At 42.4% G+C, this 27656-nt stretch overlaps 1 protein-coding gene across 1 annotated transcript in view; it reads left to right on the top strand.

Moving 5' to 3' along the window:
• THSD7B (thrombospondin type 1 domain containing 7B) overlaps nt 1-27656 on the top strand; it is a 936033-nt gene that overhangs the window by 319594 nt on the left and 588783 nt on the right. The window contains exons 5-6 of the mRNA XM_045298904.1: nt 13776-13931; nt 25759-25956. Coding sequence (XP_045154839.1) covers nt 13776-13931; nt 25759-25956 — 354 coding nt within the window. The remainder of the gene's footprint in view (nt 1-13775; nt 13932-25758; nt 25957-27656) is intronic.

Genomic DNA, 27656 nt, shown 5'->3' with positions numbered 1-27656 from the left:
AGGAAATTGCCTAGTGTACCCTCAATGAAAATTGGAGTTCTAGCACCTCATTGACATGAGTCATACCCCAACTCAGGTTGTTGAAGGGCCCTGAACCAATCTCATAAGCTTTTCTCGTGTGTGATAGTGCAGGTGTCCCAGTCATGGCCCCTATTCAACCACATGCAACTGTAGTGAAATTAATCAGCTGCCAATCCTGATTTTGTGACAGTTTCCTTTGTTGTACATCTCCTTATATAAAAGGGTGCTGTTTGCCCACTAAGCTTGGGCTGCTAATCTAGAGGTCACCCATTAAGCTCCACCCCACCCCAACCCCAGCAGATCCATGGAAGAAAGGTGAGTCTATCTGCTCCCATAACGATTTAGAAATCCGATAAGCCTTCCAAATCCTATATAGGGTAGCTCAGGCAGTGGGTTTTATTAAGTAAAATAATGTGGCTGGCTGTGTGCAACAGGGTTGTATCAGGAAAGGTACAACAGGTTGTATCCTCTTACCACAGTTACTTAATCTGTATCTGAGCAAATCGTCAGAGAAGTTGGTTTATATAATGAATAACATGGCATCAGGATTGGAGGAAGGCTCATTTACAACCTGCCATATGCAGATGACACAGCCTTGCTTGTTGACAGCAAGGAGGACTTGAAGCCCTTGCTGATGAAGATCAACAGTTACAGTCTGCAGTGTGCATTATAACTCAGTGTAAAGAAGACCAAATTCCTCAAAATTGATAAATGGAGAAAAGTTTGAAGTTGTCAAGGATTTTTTTCTTTCTTGTATCTATAATCAATGTTCATGGAAGCAGCAGTCAAGACATCAAAAGATGTGCGGCATTAGTTAAATTTGTTGCACAAGACCACTTTAGAGTCTTAAAAAGCAAAGATGTTACTTTGAAGACTAAGGTGCATCTGCCCCAAGCCATGGTATTTTCAGTAGCCTCATATGCGTTTGAAAGTTGGACATTGAATGAAAGAGAGTGAAGAAGAATTGATACGTTTGAATTGTGGTTCTGCAGAATAATATTGAAGGTAACATGGAGTGCTAAAAGGACAAACCAATTTGTCTTAGAAGTAAGGCCTGAGGGCTGCTGAGAGGCCAGGATCGAGAGCTCACATACTTTGGACATGCTGAAAGGACAGACCAGTCCCTTAAGAAGGACATCGTGTTTAGTAAAGTGGAGGGGTGGTGAAAGTGAGGAAGGCCCTCAACAAGATGGACTAACACAGTGACTGCAACAATGGGCTCAGGCATAGGAGCAATCCTAAGGATGGTGCTGGACCAGGGAGTAGGTCTTCCTGTTGTGCATAGACTTGCTATGGGTTGGAACCAACTTTATAGCACCAAACAATACCAAACAATAACAACTACAACAACATATGGCTGTGAATTCTTTGGACACCATTCTGTCCTCATTTTGATGGCATCTGTCTCCAGATCATTTGTATTGTGTTTGTCCTGTTTAAGACTTATTAAAGGAGACATGACATCCTCCACTGACCCATAGCCCTACAGGGGTCAACACTGGAGATACTGTGTGGGAATTGTGCCAGATCTGATCCCACCACACTGAGGCAAAACACTAAGGGCATGCAACAGAACAGGAAGGGGAACAGAGCAATGAAGTCCCCAGGGAATACCAAAAATAGACTTTGGCACCTGGGCTTGGCACCCAATCAGACTCAACCGGAAAACACTCCTAAAAGACAACAAATAGTCCTTGAACTAACTACAGTCTTTTCTTTGCTGTTATTGTTGTTGTTGATGTTTCATTTTCTTTTGTTGCTTCGTTTTGCTCTATCTTGTGTTTGTGCATGATATTATCTCCGCAGGTCTGTCTAAATAAGATAGGCAGAATGAACAATCTGGAGGAGAAAACAATGTGACTGATGGTTCCAGGGGGACATGGGAGAGGGTGAGGTGGGGGCAAAGGAAGTGATGTTAACAAACCTAGGGACAAGTGAACAACAAGTGATCCAAATCAGTAGTGAGAAGGGTGTAGGGGGCCTGGTAGGGCATGATCAAGGGCAATGTAACTCAGAGGAATTACTGAAACCCAAACGAAGGCTGAGCGTGATAGTGGGACAAGAGGGATGTAAAAGGAAATAGAGGAAATAACTAGGCGGCAGAGGGCATTTATAGAGGTCTAAATACAGGCATGTGCATATGTAAATATATTTATATATGATGAGGGGGAAATGGATCTACATGCATATATTTATAGGGTTAGTATTAAGGTAGCAGATAGACATTGGGCCTACACTCAAGTATTCCCTCAATGCAAGCATACTTTGATCTATTAAATTGGCATTCCATGATGCTCACCTTCCCGAAACGATCACTGAAGACAAAGTAGGTGCATAAGCAAATATGGTGAAGAAAGCTGATGAAGCCCAGTTATCAAAAGATATAGTGTCTAGGGTCTTAGAGACTTGAAGTTAAACAAGTGGCCATCTAGTTCAGAAGCAGCAAAGCCCACATGGTAGAAGCACACTAGCCTGTGTGATTGCGAGGTATCGAAGGGATCAGTTATCAGGCATCAAAGAACAAAAAAAGCATATCATTGTATGCGCACCTTCCTAATATGATCACTGAAGACAAATGGGTGCATAAGCAAATGTGGTGAAGAAAGCTGATGGTGCCTGGCTATCAAAAGATACAGTGTCTGGGGTCTTGAGCTTGAAGGTAAACAAGCAGCCATCTAGCTGAGAAGCAACAAAGCCCACATGGAAGAAGCACACCAGCCTGTGTGATCATGAGGTGTTGAAGGGATCAGGTATCAGGCATCAAATAACAAAAAATCATACCATTGTGTGCTCACCTTCCCAATATGATCGCTGAAGACAAACAGGTGCATGAGCAAAAGTGCCCAACTAGATCACGAGGTGTCTAAGGGATCAGGTATCAGGCATCAAAGAACAAAAAAATCAAACCATTGTGAATGAGGGGGAGTACAGATTGGGGACCCAAGACCTATCTGTAGGCCACTGGACATCCCCTTACAGAATGATTGTGGGTAGGAGATGAGCCAATCAGGGTGCAGCATAGCAACGATGAAGTATACAACTTTCCTCCAGTTCCTAAATGCTCCCCCACCCTCCCCACTATCATGATCCCAAATCTACCTTACAAATCTGGCTAGACCAGAGGATGTACACTGGTACAGATAGGAACTGGAAACAAGAGAATTCAGGACAGATGATCCCTTCAGGACCAGTGGTGAGAATTGCGATTCTGGGAGGGTGGCAGGAAGGTGGGGTGGAGTGGGGGAACCGATTTCAAAGATCTACATATAAACTCCTTCCTGGGGGTTAGACAACAGAAAAGTGGGTGAAGGGAGATGTCAGACAGTGTGAGATAGGATATAATAATAATAATTTATAAATTATCAAGGGTTCATGAGGGAGGGGGCGCGGGGAGGGAGGGAAAAAAAATGAGGAGTTGATACAAAGGGCTCAAACAGAAAGCAAATGTTTTGAGAATGATGATGGCAACAAGTGTACAAATGTGCTTGACACAATTGATGTATGTATTGATTGTGATAAGAGTTGTACAAGTCCCCAATAAAATGATTTAAAAAAAGGAGTATCTATAAAATATTTTTGAATTTGGGGTCTGTGTCCTCTTAAAACAGAGACTTAGATTCTGTTAGGAATATCCACTTCTCTTTCTGGTTGTCATTACTATAATCTTCTTTTCAAATATCTCCAGGTTGAGAAACCCACCGTCAGAGTCAACCTGGTCTGACTTGCTCATGTCCTCTCTGTACACTAATAGGAGATCCGAATGGAAATATGGGGGACCAGCTCTTCTTCTTTTGGTTCTCAGTTATTCTTCCTATCAGATCCTCCTACAGTTCCCCCTAATTCCTTACATCCTTATCTCAGCATTTAAAAAATAGAATTTATTTAAAATTTTTAAACATGCACCTTTCTTCCAGTTATTTCTCATTGACCTTCTGGATATTTTACTGAAACCTTTGTTTTTCTCAGTTGATGGTGGCAAAGGTGGAAGAATTATACAGTGATGGTAAATGTGCCTACTAGAAGGTGAGCTTCCGATCCACTGCCACTCTGTCCCCTGATTCACAGCTGCCTTAGTGATTGCTGTGCTCTGTGGTTTGCTAGTTCAGAAAATATCAAGGAGTGAGGACAATCATGGCAATCACATTTTAATTTATTAAGATTGGCCCTAAGCTTACATTTGAAAATAAGTATAATGATGCTAAACTAGTTTGTCTACCAGAATCATGTATAAGTTCCCCACATCACCACAAAAATACTTACCTATCGTCTTAATTCATTTTAACAAAAGTCAACTTTTCCCAAACATTAGCCTTGATATTTGTGAATGTTTTTTTTCATCTCTGTTTTATCCTACATCAACCTGTGTTGGGAGCAGATGAAATAATTTCTTTCTAATTCTATCATATTTGTCTACTCATGTGTTTTCCTAAATACCAATACACAGTATAGTGTAGAGATAAAGGGACATGGGTTTTAAGAACATTGGACTGCTTGTGTTATGTATTACTAGTCTCATAATTTTAGGTGAATAATTTATACTTAGTTATCTTCTCTTTGCAATAGGAGTTGTAGTTGCACTTACCTCTGGTTCATTGTGATGGCCAAGTGAAAAATTACATTGAAGTATTTAGCTTGGTGTCCAGAAGTGCGTGGGAAGTCAATAAGCATTAGCTGTCGTTGCTTACATTCATCAGTTAAATAGACGTGTTTGTTTGCTGATGGAAAAGCTAGCGCTCAGGTATCTCTTGTCATTGCTTCTGTGGGAAAATGAATCCAAATTATGAAGTAGATGGATTCTTGTCCTAAAACGCCTTTAAAGTGCTGTACTCCCTGATAATGGCTCGGTCGGCAACTGACTTCTCTGGGGATCACACTCTTTTCTCTTGCCTGCCTCTCAGCCTTTCATTCTCACTCCCTGTGTGACCACTTCTCCATCTCTTATTCACCTCCCTTTGCTTCTCTTGCACCAGTAAGGGCATTTTTAATTTCACAAAGCGTAAAATAGGCCATGTAGGTCAGTGTTGTTCTTTTCCTCCTCTCATTCCACCAATTTAGAAAAGAATTTGGGAAACAATTAGAAAGAAAGGTAAACCGAAGATCAGGGGTGGGAAGCAACAAGGGCATAAACATATTAATGGAGTGTCTAGGTCACTATATTCCTTCTCTAATTATACAATCATTGGATATTAACTGGTATGAGTTTCTAAATTCATATTCAGACTTCCTTAATCTTACCTTCATTTTTATTCTCAAGCTTGTTTTCTCCATGTTTGCCTATAGTGTTTACTCTGAAGCATTATTAAAATTATTCACTGGTACACATTTTCTAATTGCCTATATGAAATGAAGGGGTTTGGAAAACTATTTGACATGTGGCCAAATTGCACACAATTATTTCTAATTGCAGGCATTATTTTTAGATATTAAATTCTCTGTACATACCCACTCAGCCTCCTGCCAAATTTTATCACATGGTACTCTGCCAAGAGAGTCACAATATGGCTAAAATTAAGCTTTATTAGACATAATAGGATGAAATGTGATTTGATTCTTTAAGCTGCTATGAGTGCTTAACGACAGATTTGCTTTTATTCTATCCAGTGGGTTAAGAGAATAATATATTATTTTGTAAATCCCAGTAGTGAAAGGCACCTGAAGTAATACATGAAGCTTCTTGAAGGAAAATAGCTTTATGTTAAAAATTGTAATATTATTTATCTTCCCCCTTCATCCATTTGACTTCTCCAGGCTGGAGAAGGGCCTATTTATTTTAGCGGTAAGGTGGATTGAATTTCTGCCAAGTCAGTGTACTCCCTAAATGAATATGTCAGAGGCAATATTGTTTCTCAAAAATCATTTAGAAAGTAGCATTTTTATATAAGTAGGCCCTTTCATTAGTTTTGAATTAAATTTTCACAATTGCGGTTTCTATTAAGGTTGTTTCTTTGAGAGTCCTTGGACCAAGGGAGTGCCGAGTCCTTGAGTGCGAATTCCTTTTGAGGTTGGCAGAGCCTGCATTTGATTTGGAAAGCTGAAATGAATATAACTTCTTTGTCTAACTTCTGTGTGGAGGTTGACGTCACTCTGAAAAACAAATGTGCCCTGTGAATCACGTGCAGGAGGAGGGTATTGCTCGGGTGGTGCTTGGGTGCCCCAGGGATAGGAAAAACAATCCAGTTGCGTGGGTAGGTGGAGGGGGTGGTGTCCCAGAAATAGAATAATTTTTCCTTCCCTTTAAGCTCCACCTTCTAAAAGAATATTGGCTGGAGTAAAAATTAAAACATAGTTACAACATCTTCACGGTACTTTTTTTTCTCTGGAGAGACAAAAGGGAGCTGAAATATTGTCTGAATTTTGAGAGACTTGTTTGATATTTTCTGCAATAATACATAAAAGATAGGGTTATAATCTTCTTTGATGAGTCTTTTTTCTCTACATAAAATATATCTCATTTTTATAAGCTAGAAAGAGATATATGATAATTAATTATATAACATTAAGTACTGTTATTCTTATGCAATTTTCTTTTTGAGGAGCTAAAAGGCACTACAATTTAGATTGTACAAAATGGCCATCAAGTTAGGGAATGAAAATGTGCTTTTATTGACTCTCTCTCAAGTTAACTCATTTTTCTGATAGTTTAAATTAATTTGGATTAGACCTTGATTGAGATTCAAAGAATAAAATGTGAAGGTACTCATTTTTCTTTACACTGGCAGTCACATATTAATGATCACAACAGGCATTTTTCTTCTAAATTACAATTCAGTTTGATTGAGTTTGTATGCTCATCTGAAATCACCTCATCATTAAGGAAACTCATGAACTTTGTACAGTTCTAGAATTAAAAACACTGTTCTGATGTTTTACATTTAATGCCTACCAAATGTATTTTCCCCTTTGTTAATTAAAATTTTGTTCATGAAACAATACATTATTAAAGGCAACTGTGCAATCAATAGCCAACTTTAACATTTTTTGTAAGTCAGGTCAGTTTAATAATTTCACACTGCAAATGAAAAATTCCAGGTTAGGCACCAGTATATTAAAACTAGCAATGACTCCTTCATATGTACAATCTCTTACAGTACTGCGGGATATTCTCCAGCATTTGGGAAGATACTGCTCTCTAGGGATCCCAGTGTATTTAAGATATAAGTTATTTGGGCTCCTTAATACTTTGGGTCATATGGAGACTATGATAATTAAATAAACTGTAAGACCTTGGATAAATGTTTATCTGTCCAGGCAGTTGGTCAATGCACAGGAATTAGTTAGTTTATTCTGCCAACCTGGCTGATAAACACATGCGGGGTTAATTGAAGGGCGGAGGGATAAATGGCTCAGTGAGCCTCACCTTTCTAGTTCTGGGGTCTCTTGCTTTCTGATGGTTGGACGAGGGTGCAGCTGTCTTAGCCAGTTCTCTGCTTCAGCTGGCAAGGCTTGCTTCCTGCGAGACATTCCTGAGGAGACGCCACATGGACCTACCCCAATGCAGCCCTGGTGCTGGAGCAGCTGTGTGGAGATCCCTGCCAGCACTGAGATGCTTACACGTTCACTGACTTGGCTTTCCTCCTGCAGTCGGTCTCATAGTGTGTGTTTTGTGAGATGGAGGAGGACTTTGTGAGTTGGTGTCTAACATATGAGTTAATGTTGGACTTGTGGGCTTGGGCAGCACTGGGTTGGGATGTTTTCTTTATTTGCACTTAACCTTTATATAAAACTCTCTCTTATACATGAGTTTCTGTGGATTTGTTTCTCTAAAGGACCCAGACTAACACAACATGCTGGCAGGAAGCCTTCAAGGACACATGGTCTAAAGGAAGCCAGAGAAAGTAGGACAAGCATGGGGGCATTGACGAGGCACATTGATTTCAGCAAGGAGTCAATGCATTAGTTAGTTCATAGAAATAAAACCATTTAAGCCAGTGGATTCAGAGAGAGCAAAGCAGACAAGTAGAAAAGCGATACATCCTTACTACAAACAATAAGACTAGACTTTGGCAAAGAGAAAGAATAATCCAGTAAAAAGTAAACTCCATTGACAGACCAACTCTTGTCCCTCAAATAATAGCCCCTGTTGCCCTTTTCCTAATGGGCCCCTGTGTTCATTGAGAACAAACAAACAGAGAAAACTTTGCTGTGATGTACAGTCTGACTCATGGTGACTCCATGTGTCTGAAATCACTTGAATGACTGTTGGTGTTTTTAATTTTTTGTTTTTTCTCTATTAGATCACCATATTTGTCTTCTGAAGTGCTTCTGGGTGGACTCACTGATGCAGCCTTTTGGTTTGAAGTGGAGATCATTAACTATTTGCACTAAAATAGCCACAAATAAAAACAGACATGGCCACTTGACATGAAATAGATTTTGGTTTTACTCCTTAGGAGCCTTGGGGGGAGTAGTGGTTAGCATTGTGCTGACATCCACATGGTTGACAGTTCAAAACCACCAGAAGCTCCTTGGGAGAAAAACTGGCTTTCTACTCCTGTGAACAGTTACAATGTGAGAAAACCACAGTTGGGGGTGGGGGGTCACTATGTGTTGGCATTAACTCCACCGGTGTCAGTGAGGCCCTCCTCCTCAGGGAGGCCAGAGGTTTTAATTTTTGCAACTACAAAGAAGGACTTGGTTTTTCCCTGAAAAATGACCTTCAGGCTTCCTGGGTACCTAGGATCTTTGGCTGCCTCTAGTGTTATCCATAAACGACTATCCTTCATATAAAAGACCTCTTCTTCCCCAGCTGGTGCCTTCCTTCCATGGAGGAAAACCAGGTAGAACAGGAAGCTGGCAATGGGACAGATGTTTGAGATGTGGTGGACAGTCAGCTTTGCTCAGCCTTGGTTGGTATTGCTGAACAAGATTGGAGAAGCCACCAAGGTCTTTGGACCGCAGTTTTTCTATAAGATTGATTAATTGGATTAGATGAGCTCTGAAACTCCCTTCTATCTCTAACTGTCAATAAGCCTAGAAATATCCTGAGTTCACTATTCTCAGGGAGACAACTACCTGAGTGGTCTGAAGCTGGTAAGTGCTTTTGTGACTTACTTATGATTTATTTCTAGAGCAAATGTAGCCTGGGGGGTCTGTGATAGAGATAGCTTGACCTAAGCACATTGATTCAGTGTCAAAATGAAGCATCTTGGACATGTCGCCTGGGTCGGGAAGAATTTATTGTAATGGATTAAGACCCACTCTCTGTCAAAGCAGCAGGTGCTAAGGAAGCATGACTACTCTGACAAATGGCCTCACACCCGCGACTAGACCTCCAACTTTATCACTTAGCACCCTCCAGGGAAGACCTGCCTTGGACTTCTCCAGCAACTATGCCCCTTGCTACTTTCAACTTTGTCTTATGAGTGCCATCAGCCTTAATGTTCAATAAACTAATTAACCATTCATTGATTTATACAAGGGGGAGTGGGCAACTCAGGCAACTAAATGTCACCACTCCCTAATAACGCTCCATAGCCCTCCAAAATAAACAAATAGGCATCATACCTATGTAAAAACAATGTTTGCACAATTGGGGCTTAGGAGAATCCCTCTGCCTCTATCCCACTGCACTGCCACCCCGCAGCCTGGCCTACATATGCATTCTGAGCTTCTAATGGGATTTGATGCAGGCCTCCTAAGCTTCTTGGAAGTCTTGTGGTTGACTGAGAAGTTTCAGTACTAGTATATGATCTCACAGATAGATTCGGTGTCAGGAACTCTGCTGGTATTTGGAGCTAAAAGGATGACGGCATCTATTCATTAACACTTGTCTGATTTTCAGAGTTAACACTTGTCTGTTTAAAGGAAACGACAGTCGGTAGTGAAGGACTAGGCGGTTTGGTGGCCTAGAGGGTTACAAGTTGGGGTTACAACGCCAACATTTTGACCCCCCAGCCTCATCTTTCTGCTCCTGTAAAGACTGACAGTGTCAGATACAGACAGGGGAAGCTCTACCCTGCTCTATACGGTCTCTGAGTTGGCCTGGACTCGGTGGTAGTCAGTTTTGGTTTTAAGAGGACTAGCAGCAATCACCCATTTCAACTCTTGTCAATAAGGCTCATCGACTTGTATAAGATTAGTTCTGGAATCCCTGGGTGCACACTGGAAAAGTCGCCCATGACCCTACATGTGTTGATTTCCCTACCCTTGTGACTTCAGCCCTGAGAACAATATTATCATATGGAAGGCACTTAATAGACGCAGACTGAACAACCGATAGAAGACCATGTAGTGCTATGCCGAAGAACTCTGCCTGGAGAGAGTGCCTGCAATCTGATCCCAAGTCCACTGTCATCAGCCTGCATTTGGACAAGCAAGTTAGCATTTCTGCACCTCAATTTAAAACTCGGGATACAAATATATATATCTCAAATGGGAATTTCAGAAGTTAAATACATAAATGCGAATAAGATTCTTACTACTAACACATTCTATAAATGTTTATTATATACCTAGATACCCCACTCCCTGCCATCAAGGTGATTCCGACTCATAGCAACCCTACAGGCCAGGGTAGAATGGTGCCCTGTGGGTTTGCAAGGCTGTAACTCTTCATAGGTGTAGGAAGCCTCATCCTTCTCCCATGGAGCTGACGCTGGTTTCAAACAGCTGCCCTTATAGCAGCCCGATGTGTAACCTAGTACACCTTCGGTGCTCCTATAACTGGATAAATCCAATTTTATGGCCCGTTTCCATTTCTGTCATCACTGAGGTTTTGTTTTGGGAAATACAGTTTGTGCTAAAAACACAAGCCAACAGATGCGGAGCTGTGTCCTAATAGTCTTCTGCCATAAGCCCCGCTGCGGGGCAGCTTTGACTTTCGCAACATGTGAAAGCACTTCTTTCCATCAACGCCATTGATGCTGCGGCTCATTGTTCTAGACCCAGAGTGCCTTGAAAGCAGACGCTATCTAAGACAGCTGATTTGCTGTGTTAAGCAATGACCGCAATGCCCATTTATGCAAGGTTTGGACGTTAATGAGAACCCAAACACCACAATGGCTATGTGGGCCAGGTCCAAACCTTCACAGGACAACATGGAATCTCCAAAGTGTTCTAATCACAGAGACTTTCCTAGAACACTTGACATTGAAGAAGGCTTCTGGTTTACCATCCCAGACACCACTCGCTCCTGCCAGAGAAGTTTATCCGGGAAACTACAATGACAGGAAGATCCCGCTTTTCAATAAGGACACACCTAAGATCCAATCATTATAATTTTCAGACTGAAAAGCTCCTAATAGTTCTTATGAAAAAACTCAAGCAAATTCACTGGCATCCAGTCAGTGCTGAGACTGTAACTATTTAAGGCTGTAGAGAACCCAGCCTTTCTCCCGAAGGAGCTACCTGGTTTCAAACTGCTGGTCATGAGCGTTGCAGCCCAATGCATAACCACGATACCACCTAATATCCTCTTTTAAAAAAAACAACTTTTTTTTCTTTGTCATTTGCTGTTCCTGAACAGCTAAGAAGTCCTGATGGTTCATGTGACTATTGATTGTTTTCTTTGTTTGTTCTCTTTCTGTCTCTGTCTCTCTCTCTTTTCCTTCCACAGTAGTGAACAGTGAAATGGGCCATTCAAGATTTACCCAGTGAACACCTGCTTTGTGTGTTTGGCCCTTCTGCCCACCTCATCCATCCCCCACTCTTCTTTCACAGCTGTGCTGCAGCCTCACAAGTTCCTTTGCTTCTGGCCCTGCCCACTGCTTCAGATCCGGCCCCGCCTCTTTTTGGCCACGCCCTCATCCCGGCCACCCCTGCTGCTTCTCTTCCTCCAGATAGGATAGCTGGGCTCTAGGTCTTTCTCTTTCCCCTCTGCGTGAAGCTCAGGCTTTTACATTTATTTTGTCAGCTTTCCTCTGCCCCTGCCTTTCATTTGAAGACAAATCAAATCCTTCTGTTACAATGGAAATTGACTGTAAATAAACATTTACTTCCCGTTCACTCCTGTGAGCACCCTGAGCTGCCTCCTTTTCTCTTGGAACTTGTTTCCCGTGAGTTGTCAGGGTTTGGAGATAGGATTTTGTGGTTGTTGTAGGTGTTGGTCAGATGCATGGCAGAAGGCCCGCTATTCTTGGCTGTGACTTCCTGTCACCTCTACCAGACTTCCCCAGCATGCACCTGGGAAGGGCAGAGTGGATGGCCTGCCTCACTACCCTGTTTCTCCGAAAATAAGACAGTGTCTTATATTAATTTTTGCTCCCAAAGATGCGCTAGGTCTTATTATCTTATTTTTCCATGAAGAAGAATACGGTACACATTTACTGTTGAACAACAAAAAAGGAAATTTATTACATGTATACAGTACAGTAGTAGTTGTCATCACAAACCAGTATAACCAGACAAACTGTGAATCCTGCAGTATCAAAAATGTCTTGTTACTACCATTATTTCCCTGTACAACAATCTATGGTACATTTACTCATAATCTATGGTACATTTACTCGCACTTCCTGTCTGCTCCGGCTGTGCTCCAGCTAACAGTGAGCTGCGCAGAGGTGCCTGCCGCTATGGTCCAGAGTCCAGAGTTACGGTAGCTTCAGGTGGCCTTATTATCGGGGAGGCCTTATTTTCAGGGAGGTCTTATTATCGGGGGGTGCCTTACATTTCAGCGAGAGGCAAAACTATAAGTAGGTCTTATTTTCGGGGGATGTCTTACTTTCGGGGAAACACGGTACTTCAGTCTATTACTGCACAATCTGGCTTGAAGCCATTTCTAATAGGCTTATCTGGATAGGAAGAAACCTAGAAAATAATTAAAAAATAGTATGAGGGTGCTTAAAGAATTTCATGGGGGAAATTGCGTGTCTCTTAACTCCACTTTTCCATGAACTTTTTGAAATATTTCCTATAAGCTACTTGATTAAAAAAAATAAACGAATCACCATGCTGGATCACAAGCCGGTTTCAATGATGTCAAATCTGACTAAGCATCCATCGATTGACTTGCTTGGCTCTCTTCTTATTGTACCGGTTTCTGATGTGCTGTTCTAGTTCCTCTGTCCCTTAGAAGGACAGAGATCACACCTTCTTCATCTAGATGTTTTCTCCATGGCCACGACGGACGTACATGCAAAGGGGAGAGCTGGTTCCGTGCCGTTGACAGTGTTTTCATCCTCAATACACTAGGCCTGCCTGAGGCTGCCTCTCTGGAAGAGGGTACAGGGTTGGATTGGGCCGTTTCCCCGCCTCCTCAGGCTCTGCCTTATACTTTGCGGCAGTGTACCCGGGTTAGTCCTGCAGCCTCAGGTTCTGATTTCCCTTCTTATTCTGAGAACCATTTCTCTCCATATGCGGGAGCCCTCCTCCCCTCAGGGGAGTCGAGGCAGCAGATTGGTTATGCTAAACACCTCACCTTGGGGCTTCGATTTTGATTTCTCCACAGCCATCCAGTCATTTATATAGTCAAGATACACTCACTTGGAAACTTCACAGAGACGTTTAATTTCTTTTTTCAGTCATAACTCTAGATAATTTGTATCCGTGATACTTTGTCCTCTCGGAGTCCAAGGAAATACTGAAACAGGAAATGCAAGTGCACGCCCTTTATCACTGTCATTTTGTCCTCCTTCCCTCACCCCACATACCAATGCGGAGCTAAGCACTGAGTATTGGAGAGTGTTGATGTTTGCTTGGTTGCCTTTTAAAAAGGCCTCAAAAGGTGGTGTGTAAAAAACAAACACAGACAGGAAGAGAGGGACATTGCCGGGGGTGTCCAGAGAATGTCACATGCTGACTCTTTTTTTGCCCCGCAGTCTCTCGCCCTGTGGAGAAGTCATTGTGCTTGGGACCTGCCCCTTTGGCCTCTCAGCTCTGCAACATCCCCTGCTCTACTGACTGCCTCGTCTCTTCCTGGTCAGCCTGGGGCCCGTGCACCCACGAAAGCTGCAGAGACCCTCAGGGGAGGAAAGGTGAGTTCAGTTCACCATTGGTGCCCACCTCACCTCCTGCCAGTGTGTGCACGCTTGTGCTTGGAGCTAAGGAGCTGATTCAACCCGCTTAGGAAAATATCTGTTTGCAAAATGTACAGAAGCAGCTCAAGCTAGACTGTATTTGGTTGTTGTGGAAGCAACTGGAGATGTTTCTACAGAGCCCCAAGTCCAACCGTGTTAGAAGATCCAGTTAGGCTCATAGCTAGTACAATGACCGGTGCCCAATATAGTATTTTCTACAAATTCCTGTGGACACATCCACATCCACACATGCACAATGACTATACTGAAGCATATAAGCATCCATTGAGTGGAATATAACTGCTTTGAGCATTCATTTTATATATATATTCTGATTTTACATGCTCAATTTAGTTGTATGTTCCTGAAGGGCATTATGTGCATTGTTAACTTTGTGACCCCCCATTTTCCACCCCCCACCCCCCCACACACTCTTAGGCTTCTGGTAAACATTTCAAACTTGTTAACTTGATGTACCTATTTAACTTTATGGATCATTCTGTATTGCTTTCTCTTGCTTTTATTTAAAATGCATGGTCATCATCAAACATTCATTTTGGGGGGTCATATTTTGCCTCTGTTCACCAACCTTCAATATTTCTTGATATTATTTCCCCTTAAATGACAGTGCCAAAAGGAAATATTGTGTTTACTAAGGGAAATGAGGTCCAAGGACATTCCAAAACTTAGGTTGGGCTTGCCAAGTCTTGATGCCAGTTGCTACATGCAAAATAAAGATGAATGAGTGAATGACGAAGGGCTTGATGATGCAAAGCTGCAGTTCCCAGCTCTCGCGTTAATGTTGTGTTCATTCAAAACATGCATATTTTAGTTGTTCCTGGAGAGCTCACATGCATACTTATGTACACCCAGGCTCACATGCATCTGCCCCTTGACTCTTTTGTTCTGAGTTAGAAGAGAGATAGTGAGTCTCTGACAGAAGAAGCTACCTGGCAATGTTTTCAAGTTCTAGAAATCTGGATCTCAACGGAAAGTAGAGGAGACCTATGATACTCCTTTATGTGCCATACAACCAGAATGTTCTAGGCCCTTCTGCTTATGGGTATACATAACTCTTATTAATATTAATATTCACAATGTGTGGCCTTGCCATCCACACCCATATAAGCAAATCATGTAAGCCTCTTGTGGTTGCTTATGGTATTCTTTGTGCCTACTTATGTGTGCTTAGAACTTCTCCTCCATATTCTATGTCTGGCACTCCTGTTGAAGGTCATCGTCTAGAAAATCACTCGAGGTTGTACTTGGGCCTCTTCTAGCTACAGCAGTCATTGTCCACACAGACACAACTTTGCTCTATAAAAAATTGCCTTTCTTTGTTTTCAAAGTTGTAGAATATGCAGCATTCCAAGTGGGCCTTTTAACATTCAGAATTATTTTGGATGTAAGTGACAAAACCCGAACTCATCCTATTTTAAGCCAAAAGAAAGGAATTTATTCATTTGTGTCCTGAAAATAGAAGGGAAGGTTGAACTGTACCCCATATTATAAATGGAGCTATCGAGTTTCAATGTATTTCTGTCATTTTTCCTTGACCTTTAAAAATAGCTTTTCCTCCATCTCTTGGTTCTACTTTCCTTCGTATTAGACTTCTTTTGAAGCATCCAGTGGAAACCAACACAGATTTTTAATTTAGACTGTAAATACAGTAAGTAGGACTACCTCTCCCATCGTTCCAGGACAATCCCTAGAGACGACGAATCTTATCATTCTGTGCCATGTGCTTGAACCAGTCACTCAGACAGTGGGCATGGTGCTTCGATCAGCTTGGTCTTGGCATCTGACTGCCACTTGCATCTTGAGAGGGACTATTACGGGATCCCCTCAAACACCAGGCTTCCTTGGCTGATTTCTTCTGTAAGCCCAAACAAGGCTGGATCAAAGTACATGTTGAGTCTCCATGTTAGTCAACCAGCCATTTGTTTGGTTTGTACCACGTTACAAACAAAGCTGCTACCATTGAGTCCCTTCTGGCTTGGGGCTTGCCCACATTGGTCAGTGATTCCCTTGCCCTGGAGAGCACCGGAGTGAGCTGACTGAGCAAACACAGAATGGGTTGTGAGCCGCAGCTCAGCCTCCATGCGTTTGCCTTTGCGGGGAGAGAGGGAGAAGACTGCAGCTGGGTGAGAGAGAGTGGGTACAACCAGTTACACTTTGAGAACATCAGGTGACTGGGGTGTGTGTGTGTGTGTTCTCAAAACAAACACCATCTTTGTATTTGGAGAAGGGTAGAATAAGTCGTCGTGCCCCTTAAATCCTCCTCAGAGATTAGGGGTGTGATGGATTGAGGAAATTTGATTTGTTTTCTAGAGCCCATTAAAAGCAAAACAAAGCAAAGCCCTCTTGCTGCCCAGGTGATTCTGCCTCATGGTGACTCTACGTGTAGCAGAACGGGACTGCTGCATAGGAGTTTCACACGTTGACTTTGGGAAGCCAGTTGTCAGATCTTTTGTTCTGAGGCCCGGCTGCATGCCTTTGAATTGCTAGCCTTTTGCTTAGCAGTTGAATGCTTAACCTTTTGCACCACCCAGGGACTTGGATAGGACCCAGGTCAAGGCTAAAGAATCCACGGGGCTCTCTGTGATCACAGGCTGGAAAGTCTGTCACGACCGTGATTGTTATTCAGACCTGGAAGTTGGCTGTTTTGCAGATGCCTCCCCAGAGCAGAGAGAATTTAGATTTTTAGAGTTTTGATAAAAACTTGCTAGGCCCACCTGCCTATAATTCCTCTTGGGAAAAATAAGGCATGAGATTTTCCCTCTAGGGACATGATGCTTTGCAAACGTGTTATGATGATGCTGAGTAATCGCCTTGTTATTGTTACTGATTTGTGGGCCTGAGGTCTGAGATGCTCTCCGTCTTGTTCTGGGCCATGATTCTACCGGGGATTTCAGCAGTCAGTGACTGGCGCAAATGAAATGTAGTGTAGCATTCCACAGAGGCTGGGGTTCTTGGGTGAGTGCATTCAAGAGCGAAAAGACTGGAATTTAAACCAGAGTGTGTAGGGTCACACTTGAATCCTCTACCCTAAAGAAATTCAGTGAAGCTGCTAGTGGAAATCTAGGGCATTCATGCATTCTGAGATACGGAGCCCCCTCTGTCTCTGCTGTTAGTCGTCACTGTTCGTTCAGGGTGACCACAGCTGTGCAGGCATCCGACTCCATAGGGTTCCCAGGGCTGTGACCTCTCAGAATTAAGCCACAAGCACTTGCCCAGTTGTACTACCTGGGGACCCGCGTATATGGAGGTGTAGGATGGGAGGTAAGCACAAATAAATGAAAACAAATAGAAAGTAATGTGGAAAGGCCCTCACGATTAACTTTAGGTCACCATTAGTCCCTCTCCCTCAATCTCTGTTACTGCCTTCATATGTTCACCCCCATAAATGATAGTAAAAGGGAATCAGAAAGCAGGGAATGTTTTATTACCTAATAGGAGAAATCGGTTAGTATGTAAGTTAGCTTCCCGTTGCTGTTCTTCTGGACCAGACACCTTTGAGTCAGGAATCATATAGAGCAGTGGTTCCCAACCTTCCTCATGCTGCCGCGACCCTTTCAGAGAGTTCCTCATGTGGTGGTGCCCTCCAACCATCAAATTATGTTCGTTGCTACTTCATCACTGTAATTTTGCTACTGTTATGGACCGAGTGACCCCTATGAAAGGGTCGTTCGACCCCCAAAGGGATTGCGACCCCCACAGGTTGAGAACCGCTGACCTGCAGTGCACGGTTGTCAACTAGTCAGAGTTCTTTTGACAAGGTGCTATTCTGCACAGCGGTGTATGCAGGCTCCCCAGCCGTCCATCAGCTCTGACAGGCGAACAGGGAAACCTGTGCTCAGCAGGCCAGTCCCATCAAGTGAAGCTAGGACTCATGTCAGGGGCATTTATATAGATGGAATTTTATCTTTGAGGCCTCCCCAGAGAGTTATAATTACAGACATATGAAAGACAAATCATTGGAAAGAGTGCACACAACTCCACAGCAAGAGAGCATTCGTTGTTAAAGAACTTTTTTTTTTCATTGTGATTTAGGTGAACACTTAAAAGTGGATCATTAGTGTTCTATTCAATGATGGCTCCGCATTTTGTTTCAAGCCACCCATTTCCACTCCTTCAGAGGGCCATTGCGTATTCCACTCACTGCCACTGTGTGCTGTGTTCACGCCTCCTTTCCTAACCCTCTGTCCTGGTAAACACTGCCCTTTTGACTTCCACTGTTCCAACAAGGGGGTGAACTCAGTTTTACACGTGTAGGTTGACTGAGCCTTAGTCGTGGGGGATCCTACTGGTCTCGGTCTGAACAAAAAGCCTGGTATCTTTCTGTTTCTGAGTTCTGTTGCACATTTGTCTTCCGTTCCACCCAGGACCTTCTAATGTGACCCTTTTCAGAGCAGTTGGAAGTGGCAGCGGGGCCCCTTCGCATCCTGGTCTGACGGTGGGAGTCTGATGTTTCTGGGGTGCGTTGCTCTGTGGTACTGATTGTTTCTTCGGATCTTCATCACTATGCTTCTCTGCACGGGGAGAGCCTGACACCTGTGCCTTCAGTGGCTCCTCTTGATCTTTTGACTCTAGCTGCTACTCATCAGATTAATAAGTAGGCCATTGTCTTTGTGAACTGTTATGCCAAGTGACCTTGTTGTCCCCTGAGACTATGGTCCTAAGTCCCCAGGTCAAGCATTTAAAATAATTACTTTTGTACACAGCCATATTATTTTGATATTCTTGTCCCTTTCAGACATCCTTCAGAAAGGCAACTTTTCCCAAAGGAGTTGTGATAAAAAGGAATTTCATGGGACTGTCTTCCCTTCTCCCATACAACTTCCTTTTCATGGCCATAACACCTATAATCCTAAAACATCCCCTTGGGAATGTTTTAGGGAATGTTTTTAAATCAAAACATGTTTGATTTGAAAAGATTTTCTTCTATGTTCTGAAACAAGTCAATGCACATACCACACACTGAAGTAAGAAAATGCAAATTTTGGATCTTTTATAATAAACATTGGGAGGGATCCTCATTTCCCATCCTTGTCTGATAGAAATGTCTGATAGAGCCTATAATGAAGGCTCTATAAAGTCAGTTTGCTTTGTCATAGATACTATGTATGCTGAGACATTTATTTCCTTTTCCACTCTTCCCCCCACCCAAGTTTATGTATGTACTGGGCTGATGGGTCCCCTACCTTGTTTGCATTCTGGGCATTGTGGCTTCTCAGTCTCACACTCTTCCAATGAATGTTTATTCTTATTTTCTCTGTTCACAACAAGGTGTAAAGTAGTAGTGGGGATTTAAAGTGCTACCCCTGGAAGGACGGCAGTGGGTTTCTGAAGACATGAAATCAGAATTTCCAGGCCATTCGGGTGTTTTAACCTGCAGTTTTTAACTCACCCTCATGGACCAGCAGAAATGCGGGGCAAATGGAGTACTTCAAATGGAATAAGCCAATCACAAAGGGAAAAGTAATGCATGATTCTACTTCTGTGGGGTGCATAGGGCAGGATAGGAAATGAAGTTTATTAGTAGGTACCAAGAGCAAATAGAAGGTAGCGGCAGATAGAGGAATGGGGACTCCATACATAGGCGATTCTGATCTTTTCTAAAAGTGATGGAAAAATTTTGGACAGATAATGAAAATGGTTGCATTACATGATCAATATAATTCATGTCTCACTATAATTCACTTCATGACAAACAATGTCACAACATTCTTTACAAAGAATGTTGAAATGAGAAACACTTTCTAATAAATCAAAGATGGAGTCAACGCCTATCATCTATGTTTAACCTGCTGGAAATTTCTTCAAACCATCTCAATGGAGTTGGTACCAAAATGTGTGGCTTATAAATAGTCTTGTGAAAGCTCACGTAGACATTTCAGGATCACTAATATTCAGAAAAACAGGATTCGCCTGATAGTACTCCTACTAGATTCAGTTCTTCCAAGGCTTCCCATCAAAACCAGTATGCACTCTTCTGCCATCCATTCTTCTTCTCTTTTCTTTGCTTAACTCGCAGTTTCATCTTTTTTGATTATGTTCCTCAAGGAGTCCCTGGGCAACAAAAAGTGCTCAACTACAGGCTGAAAGGTTGTCATGCTTAGCGCTCTTCCTCTCTAGGTTTAGTATAGCCTTGGACCCGACGGAGCAGTCCACCTCTTCCCACTTGGGGTCGCCATACGTTTGGCTTAACTCTAGGACAGCTAACAACGACAACTGTGTCAAATAGACTATATTCTAAACCCAAACTCGAGCTCATAGAAAAATCTCTGCAATACGAGAATTTGATTAAAAAGTCTGTAAGAGGGTGCTCATTTTGCTGTTACTTTGCAGAAGAGAGATGAGGCTTTCTATGCTTAGAAGGAGTCACAGTCTCAGAAACCCACAGGGGCAGTTCTGCCTTGTTGCACTGGGTCATTACGAGCCAGAATCCACTCGAAGGAAATGAGCAAAGTCCAAAGTGTTTAAAATGGATGAACATAATTCCTGCTACCTTGTGCACACCATTTTGCAATCCAGTCTGTTCATTGTTAGTTAAATATTTGCTATCAAACAATACTCTACTTTCTTATCTAGGCTTGTTTCATGGCAGTGGCCATATAGAATTCAAGGACAGTTCTCACAACTATCGAGTTTCTTGTGGAAATGAACAGGTTACAATTCAGTGAGGCATGCTCAGGAGAGAGTTGTTCAGTCAGGGTAGGCAGGTTACAAAGTTCTTTCAGGGCAGCTAATAAATGCTCAAAGGGCTCCCACTCCATTGTAAACCTCAACCCAAAGGCAAGCAGCTCAAGCTCTGTGGGACAGCGAACTCAGCTCCCTGGATTTAGTGCCCAGAATCCCTCCACTCCTCCTGCCAGCCTCCTGCCCCGAAGCCCGCAGCTCTACTTGCTCTTCTGGCTGAGAAGTCCCCTGCTCTTGTCAAGCTCTGGCTTCTGGTTCTGCTGCTGCTGCTCCTCTGCCATGCCTGGGGCATCACAGCTGCCTTCTGAATTGGGGGATTCACTGTACAAGGATATCAGGGTCCAGGGGATGCACTCCTCTCCTGGCTCTTGCTGGAAAGAAGAGCCTGCTCCCTGCTTCTCAGGTGGCTTATTTTATACCCAGCAGGATGACACGCACAATAAATCCTGTTAACAAGCACTCACAACTGAATCTTTCCCCCACCTTCATGCCCAGGCCCATCAAGATAGGCCTTACAGAGGCTGTAGCTAGAAGAACTAAATTAAATGATTCATTGCCCCTGTAATTTAATAAAACACCCCACTCAGGCCTTCTCATTTTGGTGAAGTAGGGCTAGCACACATGGGAGAGACCTGAGTTGACTTTAACTTCTTTCGTGTGAGGAGGTAATGACTCAGAAAGAGCTCAACTAAAGTCCATAAACATCCATTTAATTAGTTAACGTGTCTTTGGAGAAGTAATTATCACTTAGTCTCATGAGGGCACTTCAAAAAGTTCATGATGAAATTGAATTAAAATATAAAGGAATCATTCCCTGACATTTCTGAAGCCTTCTCATCAGGTTGTTAATAAAAAGGAGTTGACTTCAGGGCATTCCTCAAAGTATCAACAGCAAAATGTGACTTCTGGAGTCGTTGTGAAGATGTATTAATTGTGGATGAGGTAAATAGATGAGCTGTCACAGTCCTGCTGGAAGGTAGGTGCTTACTCAATGCCTCTAGCCTGGTCCCTGTTATGCTCTCTGAAGAACAGACTTCTATTTTCTCTTACTCCTGTGACTCCCCACAGAACAGGACAGTGACCTGCACATAGTAGTTGCTTTTTACTCAGTGATGCTGCCTGATTAGGTCCCTTGGTCATATCATGGTTAGTGAATTTGATTATTGAAGGCAAGGTGGAGGTGGGAGCCATCCAATGACACCTTGATAGAAAGACCTGGTGATTGACTTTGGAAAAACCAGCCGGTGAAACCCCCATGAAGCTCTGCTCTTCTCAGAGTGGTGGGGTGGGTCAGGAGTCAGATTCGTTGACTTGAGAGCAACTGGCTTACTATCTGGTTAATCTGGAATTCAGTAGAAGATTGCCAGAGCTCAGTCACTTTAGACATGGCTGTTATGCTTCCTTCAGGAAAGATGCACCTTGGGGTAGCCCGAGTCTATTGCAATTATGAATGCCAGTGTGTGGCTAAAGTTAAGTGCTAGCAAGAGAATCCAGAGTTTTTGTTTTCTGCTGAAATTGTCCTATGATTTGATGCTAGATAGAGTCAGAACAAGGGCACCACAAGGGAAGGATTGAAGGATTTCGTTGACTGAGAAAATGTAATCTATTGATTTATGGTGAGCTGGATGCAACTAGGTTTATAGAGAGGAAACTGCACATGCCCCTCAATCACATCATGCTCCTTGCTACAGGACACCCCAACATCTCTCAATAAAGACTGCTAAATTTCTTGGCTTCACTGTGAGCCTCCCCAAACAATATAAATAGGTGTCGTGTAGTTCTAGACCAGATTTTATTTACACAAATATTTTCTAAAAAAATAAGCACAAATATAAGGAAATAAGTAAATGGCTTATTGGTATTGCGTGCAAGAATAGAGGTCATTCCAGTTTATGGTAGGGAGAACTCACAGTGCTCATGAGGGGGAGTTTAGAGTGCTCTCTTGTTCTCTTTCCCAAGAGGCCCAGGAAGGGAGAATGTTCATTGTGACTTCTTGATAAAGACAGGAAGATGTGTAGAAGGGCAGAAGACACACGTGTGCGTGTACCCCCCTACACACACACACACACACACACACACACACACACGGAGAGGGAAAAGGAGAGGGAAAGGGAAAAGAAAGAGATATTAAGACGTATTGGGGTTCTAGTTCGTACATGCGTTGGTTTATTCCAAACAAAATCATGTTTGAACATGTCTCTGTGTTCAGGGCATGGCTGAAGACACATTCTCACAGTAATGCCGTTGCCTTGGTCTTGTTAGATTGTTCTAACGAAAAAACCCAAGTCCAATCAAAACAGCAGCCTCCCAGAGATCTGCTGGGCCAGTTAAATGAAAACACAGAGGCGTAACATCAGAGGGCTAAGGTGATTTTTTGCGATCTTTGCTGATGTTAGATGTCGTCCAGCCAGTGCTGACTGAGCAGCTGAACACACAATGGAAGGGAAGACCCTCCAGCCCTGAGCCATCCTCGTGATTGTTCTTACCTTTGAGCCCCTTGTTGCCGCCACTGTGTCAATCCAGCCTGCCAAGGGTCTTCGTCTCTTTTACTGCTCCTCTGCATCGTCAAGCATGATGTCCTTTTCCAGAGACTGATCTCTCATGATAACACGTCCAAAATAGGTGAGACAAAATCTTGCCATTCTTGCTTCCAAGAAGTCTTCTGGCTGTACTTCTTCAAAGATGGATCTTCTTGTTCCTTTGGCAGTCCAAGGGGCAGTCAATATTCTTTACCAGCACCATACGTTAAATGCATTGATTCTGCTTAGTCTTTCTTGTTCAGTGTCCAGCTTGTACCTATGCAGAGGTGGTTGAGAAGACCATGGGGGATAGTTTTGAAGGACACAGGGTGATCTGCTGGAGGGGGGAGGTGGTGCTCATTATGAAGAAATTTTATGAAAATTCAAAGCTGCATTGGTGAAGAAAAGGCCAGGCAGGTTGTTATGAACTACATCTCTTTCTTCATCATCACCATACCCCTGCTCATTTTTCAAGAGCATCAAAGGATGGCCTTCCAGACATTTTTGAGGAAACCTTACTGTATACACCCTACAGACTGGATCTTACCCCTTTGGATTTCTTTCTGTTTTGTATCCATTCCATTCCATTTCATTTCTGAAGGCTTTCAGTTTTCCTAGTTACTATTTCATACATTCCACCTTATGATTACTTATAATCACATTTACAAGGTATTTACAGCCGTTCCATCTCCTGATCCGTGCCCCATCTGCAGTTGCAGATGCCAGCAATTTTGCTTTGCCTACTTTGCCAAGGCAGTCCTTCCCTGTTTTTATTGTGAGTTCCTCCAACTTCAGGGGCTTGTCCCCCAGTACTATATCAGATAATGTTCCACTGCTACTCTTAAGGTTTTCAGGGGCGAATCCCTCACAAGTAGATAACCTCATTCTTCCTAGTCCATCATTGACCTTTCTCCATCAAAAGCAACTCTACTGATAGTTTAAATATGGGTTGTCAGCTGCCAGCATTCTAGTTGGGTCAGAAGTATGACCCACTGATAAAAGAGTGATGGAAAATGTGAATTAGAATCTACTATTTTATTTTTCATAATTTTATTAGGACAAAATTCAGACATCATACCATTCAGTAATTCAGTTGTACCAAGCAGTGTTGTACAATATTCAAAACATTTTCTTCCTTCTTGTACTTTTTGATACCAGCTCCTGATCACCTCCTTTCTTCCCTGCTGTAGCCCTCAGCCCCCATTTATTCTAGTCATTGTCTGTATAGATCAACCCATCTTGGGCTACGCATACCGAAAAACATAGAAAGATACATAACAGAGAGTTAAAAAATCTTCCAGCAGTACCAACATACAACAGAGAAAACTGCAATTTGAAAACAAATGAAAAACAACAACAAAACCCTGGAAAATATTAAAAACCAGATCAAGTTCACAGTGTATCAAAGGGGAAATCAAATGAGAAGGGTTTAACCATTCAAGTCAGGTTTTTTCTTTACATTTACTGTAATCGTCTCGCCACTGTTTTAAAAGAGCAATTTCATCTAAGTAAACAAAGAAAACTTGGATACTTGGGCTTCTTATGCAACATTCAGATAGTTTGGCAACAGGGGATCAAGGGTCTCTGGTGACAACCACCAGTAGAACCTGATAGGAGCTCGTCATCTAAAAGCAAAGAATCCTTCTGCGGCCCACGTGGTCAAATGTTTAGCTTCTAGCCAAAACCCATCCAGAGGCGCCTATAAGATAGCAACTCCACAAATCCAACCCAGAAGGCTTGGTGGTATTCTGAGCCGACTGAATGGTCACAGCCTTTAACCCCATGACACAGTTCTTGTCTATATAGGTGAGGTTTCACTGGGCAGAATTGGCATCACAGCAACTAACAACATTTCAAAGAACGCACAGAGCTTCCATTTCACTACAGCACCTACCATTCTTTACAATCTTATAGTTGGTCCCCTCACTTATTTTGCACCTACTACACTCCTTTTGGAATTGAGTTTGTGGCTCTGTAAGCCTGAATAGCAGTCGAAGAATCCATGCCTCTCCAGGTGCAAACGCTCCTGAGCCCAGGCCTAAGAGGTGCTCTCGTCACAGGTCAGGCTGAGGTGAGAATCTCTATGAATCCATGAAGGAAAGCTCAGGGCTCGAAGCCGTGAGCAGGTAAACAGGAAAGATACGCCAATGTGTCGTTCCATTTGAACGTCATACAGAGTCAGAAAATGACAAAAAACAACAGGGAAATCAAGATATGGATTCATTTATCTTTTGCATCTTCAGGCTATTTCTGCTAGACAGTTCATTTATTTTTACTGGTTCACTGATAAATTGAACCTATGCTACTTATTACTCTATTTGATTATTTCTAGCCACTCTAACTTCAGGTTGTAAATTCTTTGAAGAAAAATATCAGCTGCTGTTCTTTTTCATTTTCTTTACTATTGTCATCACCCCCACATACCAGCAAATTAAAACCATCAACTGGCCCACCCTGTAGAGCTGTGTTCAAGGGGGAGTTTCAACTCGTAGGCAACTGTTGAGACTTTTTCTTGGTCAGGAAATGGTGGAACGTTACAAACCTCTGGTTTTCTCTCATTTTAGGATTTAGAACAAGGCAACGCCATGTCCTCATGGAGCCCACAGGACCAGCTGGATATTGCCCTCATTTGTTGGAATCTGTTCCCTGTGAGGACCCCTTGTGCTATCAATGGCTGGTATCTGAAGGGATCTGTATCCCTGATCATGGAAAATGTGGACTGGGGCACCGTGTCCTGAAGGCCATCTGTCGGGATGACCAAGGTATGAGCAAACAATGCTGAAGTGATATGAATTGGTAGTAACCAACTGACACATTCCCATGCCTTGGTAACCATTTTCCTGAAGGTAAGAGCAGAACCTTTCTTTTATTAAATAGTTTCTTTCAAATCAGGTGTTCCATTGCTATAGAGTAGACTCCTGTGACTTAATATAGGGCTACATTCTTCATAACAAAAGAACCCTTTCTGATTATGCATAACAGTGCTATCATGAGCCTCGGGATTTCTGTGGTGCTTTAATTTATTAAGACAAATGGAAAACAGGAGTCTCCTGTATATTCAATTTATTGGCACAAAACAAGTTTTATTTGCTTTTTGAAGTTAATGTATGATATGCTTTTAGATACTATGGGCAAGGAGGGATCCTCAAGCTACCACTGGATTGACAGACTGGGCTCTCCCTCCACATATTCACACAACTTCAAGTCGACCTAAAATCTATCAGAGTTCTAGATATATACATTTCTAAAGAACTATTTTAAAATGTGTTGTCAACATTTGTAAATCAATTAAAATGGATCATTAAACTTCAAATACAATGGCTGTTCAAAATGAAGGGTGATTTAGAAAATATATAATGGAGTTGAGAAAAATGACAGCTTAAAACTTTATCCTAGAATTAAGAAAAAAAATCAGTATCTTAGAAGAATACAAATTATATATATGTTAATCAGCTTTGACATGAAAATTCCAATCTATATTGCTGTTGATGTGTGAGGAATACAATGTTTTACCTAATGGGGTAAAATAATCAGGCCTTCTAACCTGTTCATTTCAGTTCTACCTCCTATTTATTAAGTGTGTTTCCACTCCATATGCTGAATTCCAATCTGCAGAATGAACAAGAATCTCAGGCGGTGATGATTGATTCCCAGTATACTTAAGAATCACCAGAGGCTCTTGTTAAATGTAGATTCAGATTCAGTAGATCTAGAGTGGAAAGGCAACTCCTCAGCCTGGGGCACAACTGCTCTGAACCTATTCAGAGCCCTGGAAACAATGCCTGTGGGGGAAGGACATTGGGATGTAGCTACAGAATGGACATAACCTGCACACAGGTTCGACTTATCACATAGGTTGTAACCCTCCTTTCCTCTATTTCCTTTGTGTGTTCTTTCCCTTTAACTGCTGCCATGATTAGAGATATACATTTTAACAAGTCATGAGTATGTTTGGTATCTTGCTATCAGGTGACTGGTTGCTAATGAGAGGGCCATAACACTTTGTATTTGCTCTGAGAGCTCTTTTGTCAAAATAATTACAACTGATAGTAGCTACTTCTTAAAGTACCAAATAATTTTTAAATCATGGTAACCTATGTGTGATTTAGTAGCAGAGACTAATACAATAACTTTCTAATTACTTTTCTTTGAAGTTAGGGAGAGTAGCATAGAGCAGCCCTGGTGGCATAATGGTTTGGCATTGGGCTGCTAACTGCAGGGTCACTAGTTTGAAACCACCAGCCACTCCAAGGTAGGAAGATGGGCTTTTCTACTCCTGTAAAAAGAGTTACAGTCGCTCCAGCTGCAAGAACTTCTCAAACCATTACCAAGAACTCCTCAAGATGCCTAGCACAATGTAGGCACTCAGTCTGTGGAAATAACGAATCAAAGTGTTGTGACCTGGTATCAACATGTCCATTGTCAGGGTCCCAGGTAACCACATATGTAGTGGCGGGCGAGA

The sequence above is a fragment of the Echinops telfairi genome, unplaced genomic scaffold (assembly GCF_000313985.2).
Source record: "Echinops telfairi isolate 266 unplaced genomic scaffold, ASM31398v2 ScPeMD7_4;HRSCAF=17, whole genome shotgun sequence".
Taxonomy (NCBI): Eukaryota; Metazoa; Chordata; class Mammalia; order Afrosoricida; family Tenrecidae; genus Echinops; species Echinops telfairi.
This window is presented reverse-complemented; position numbering and strand designations above follow the sequence as displayed.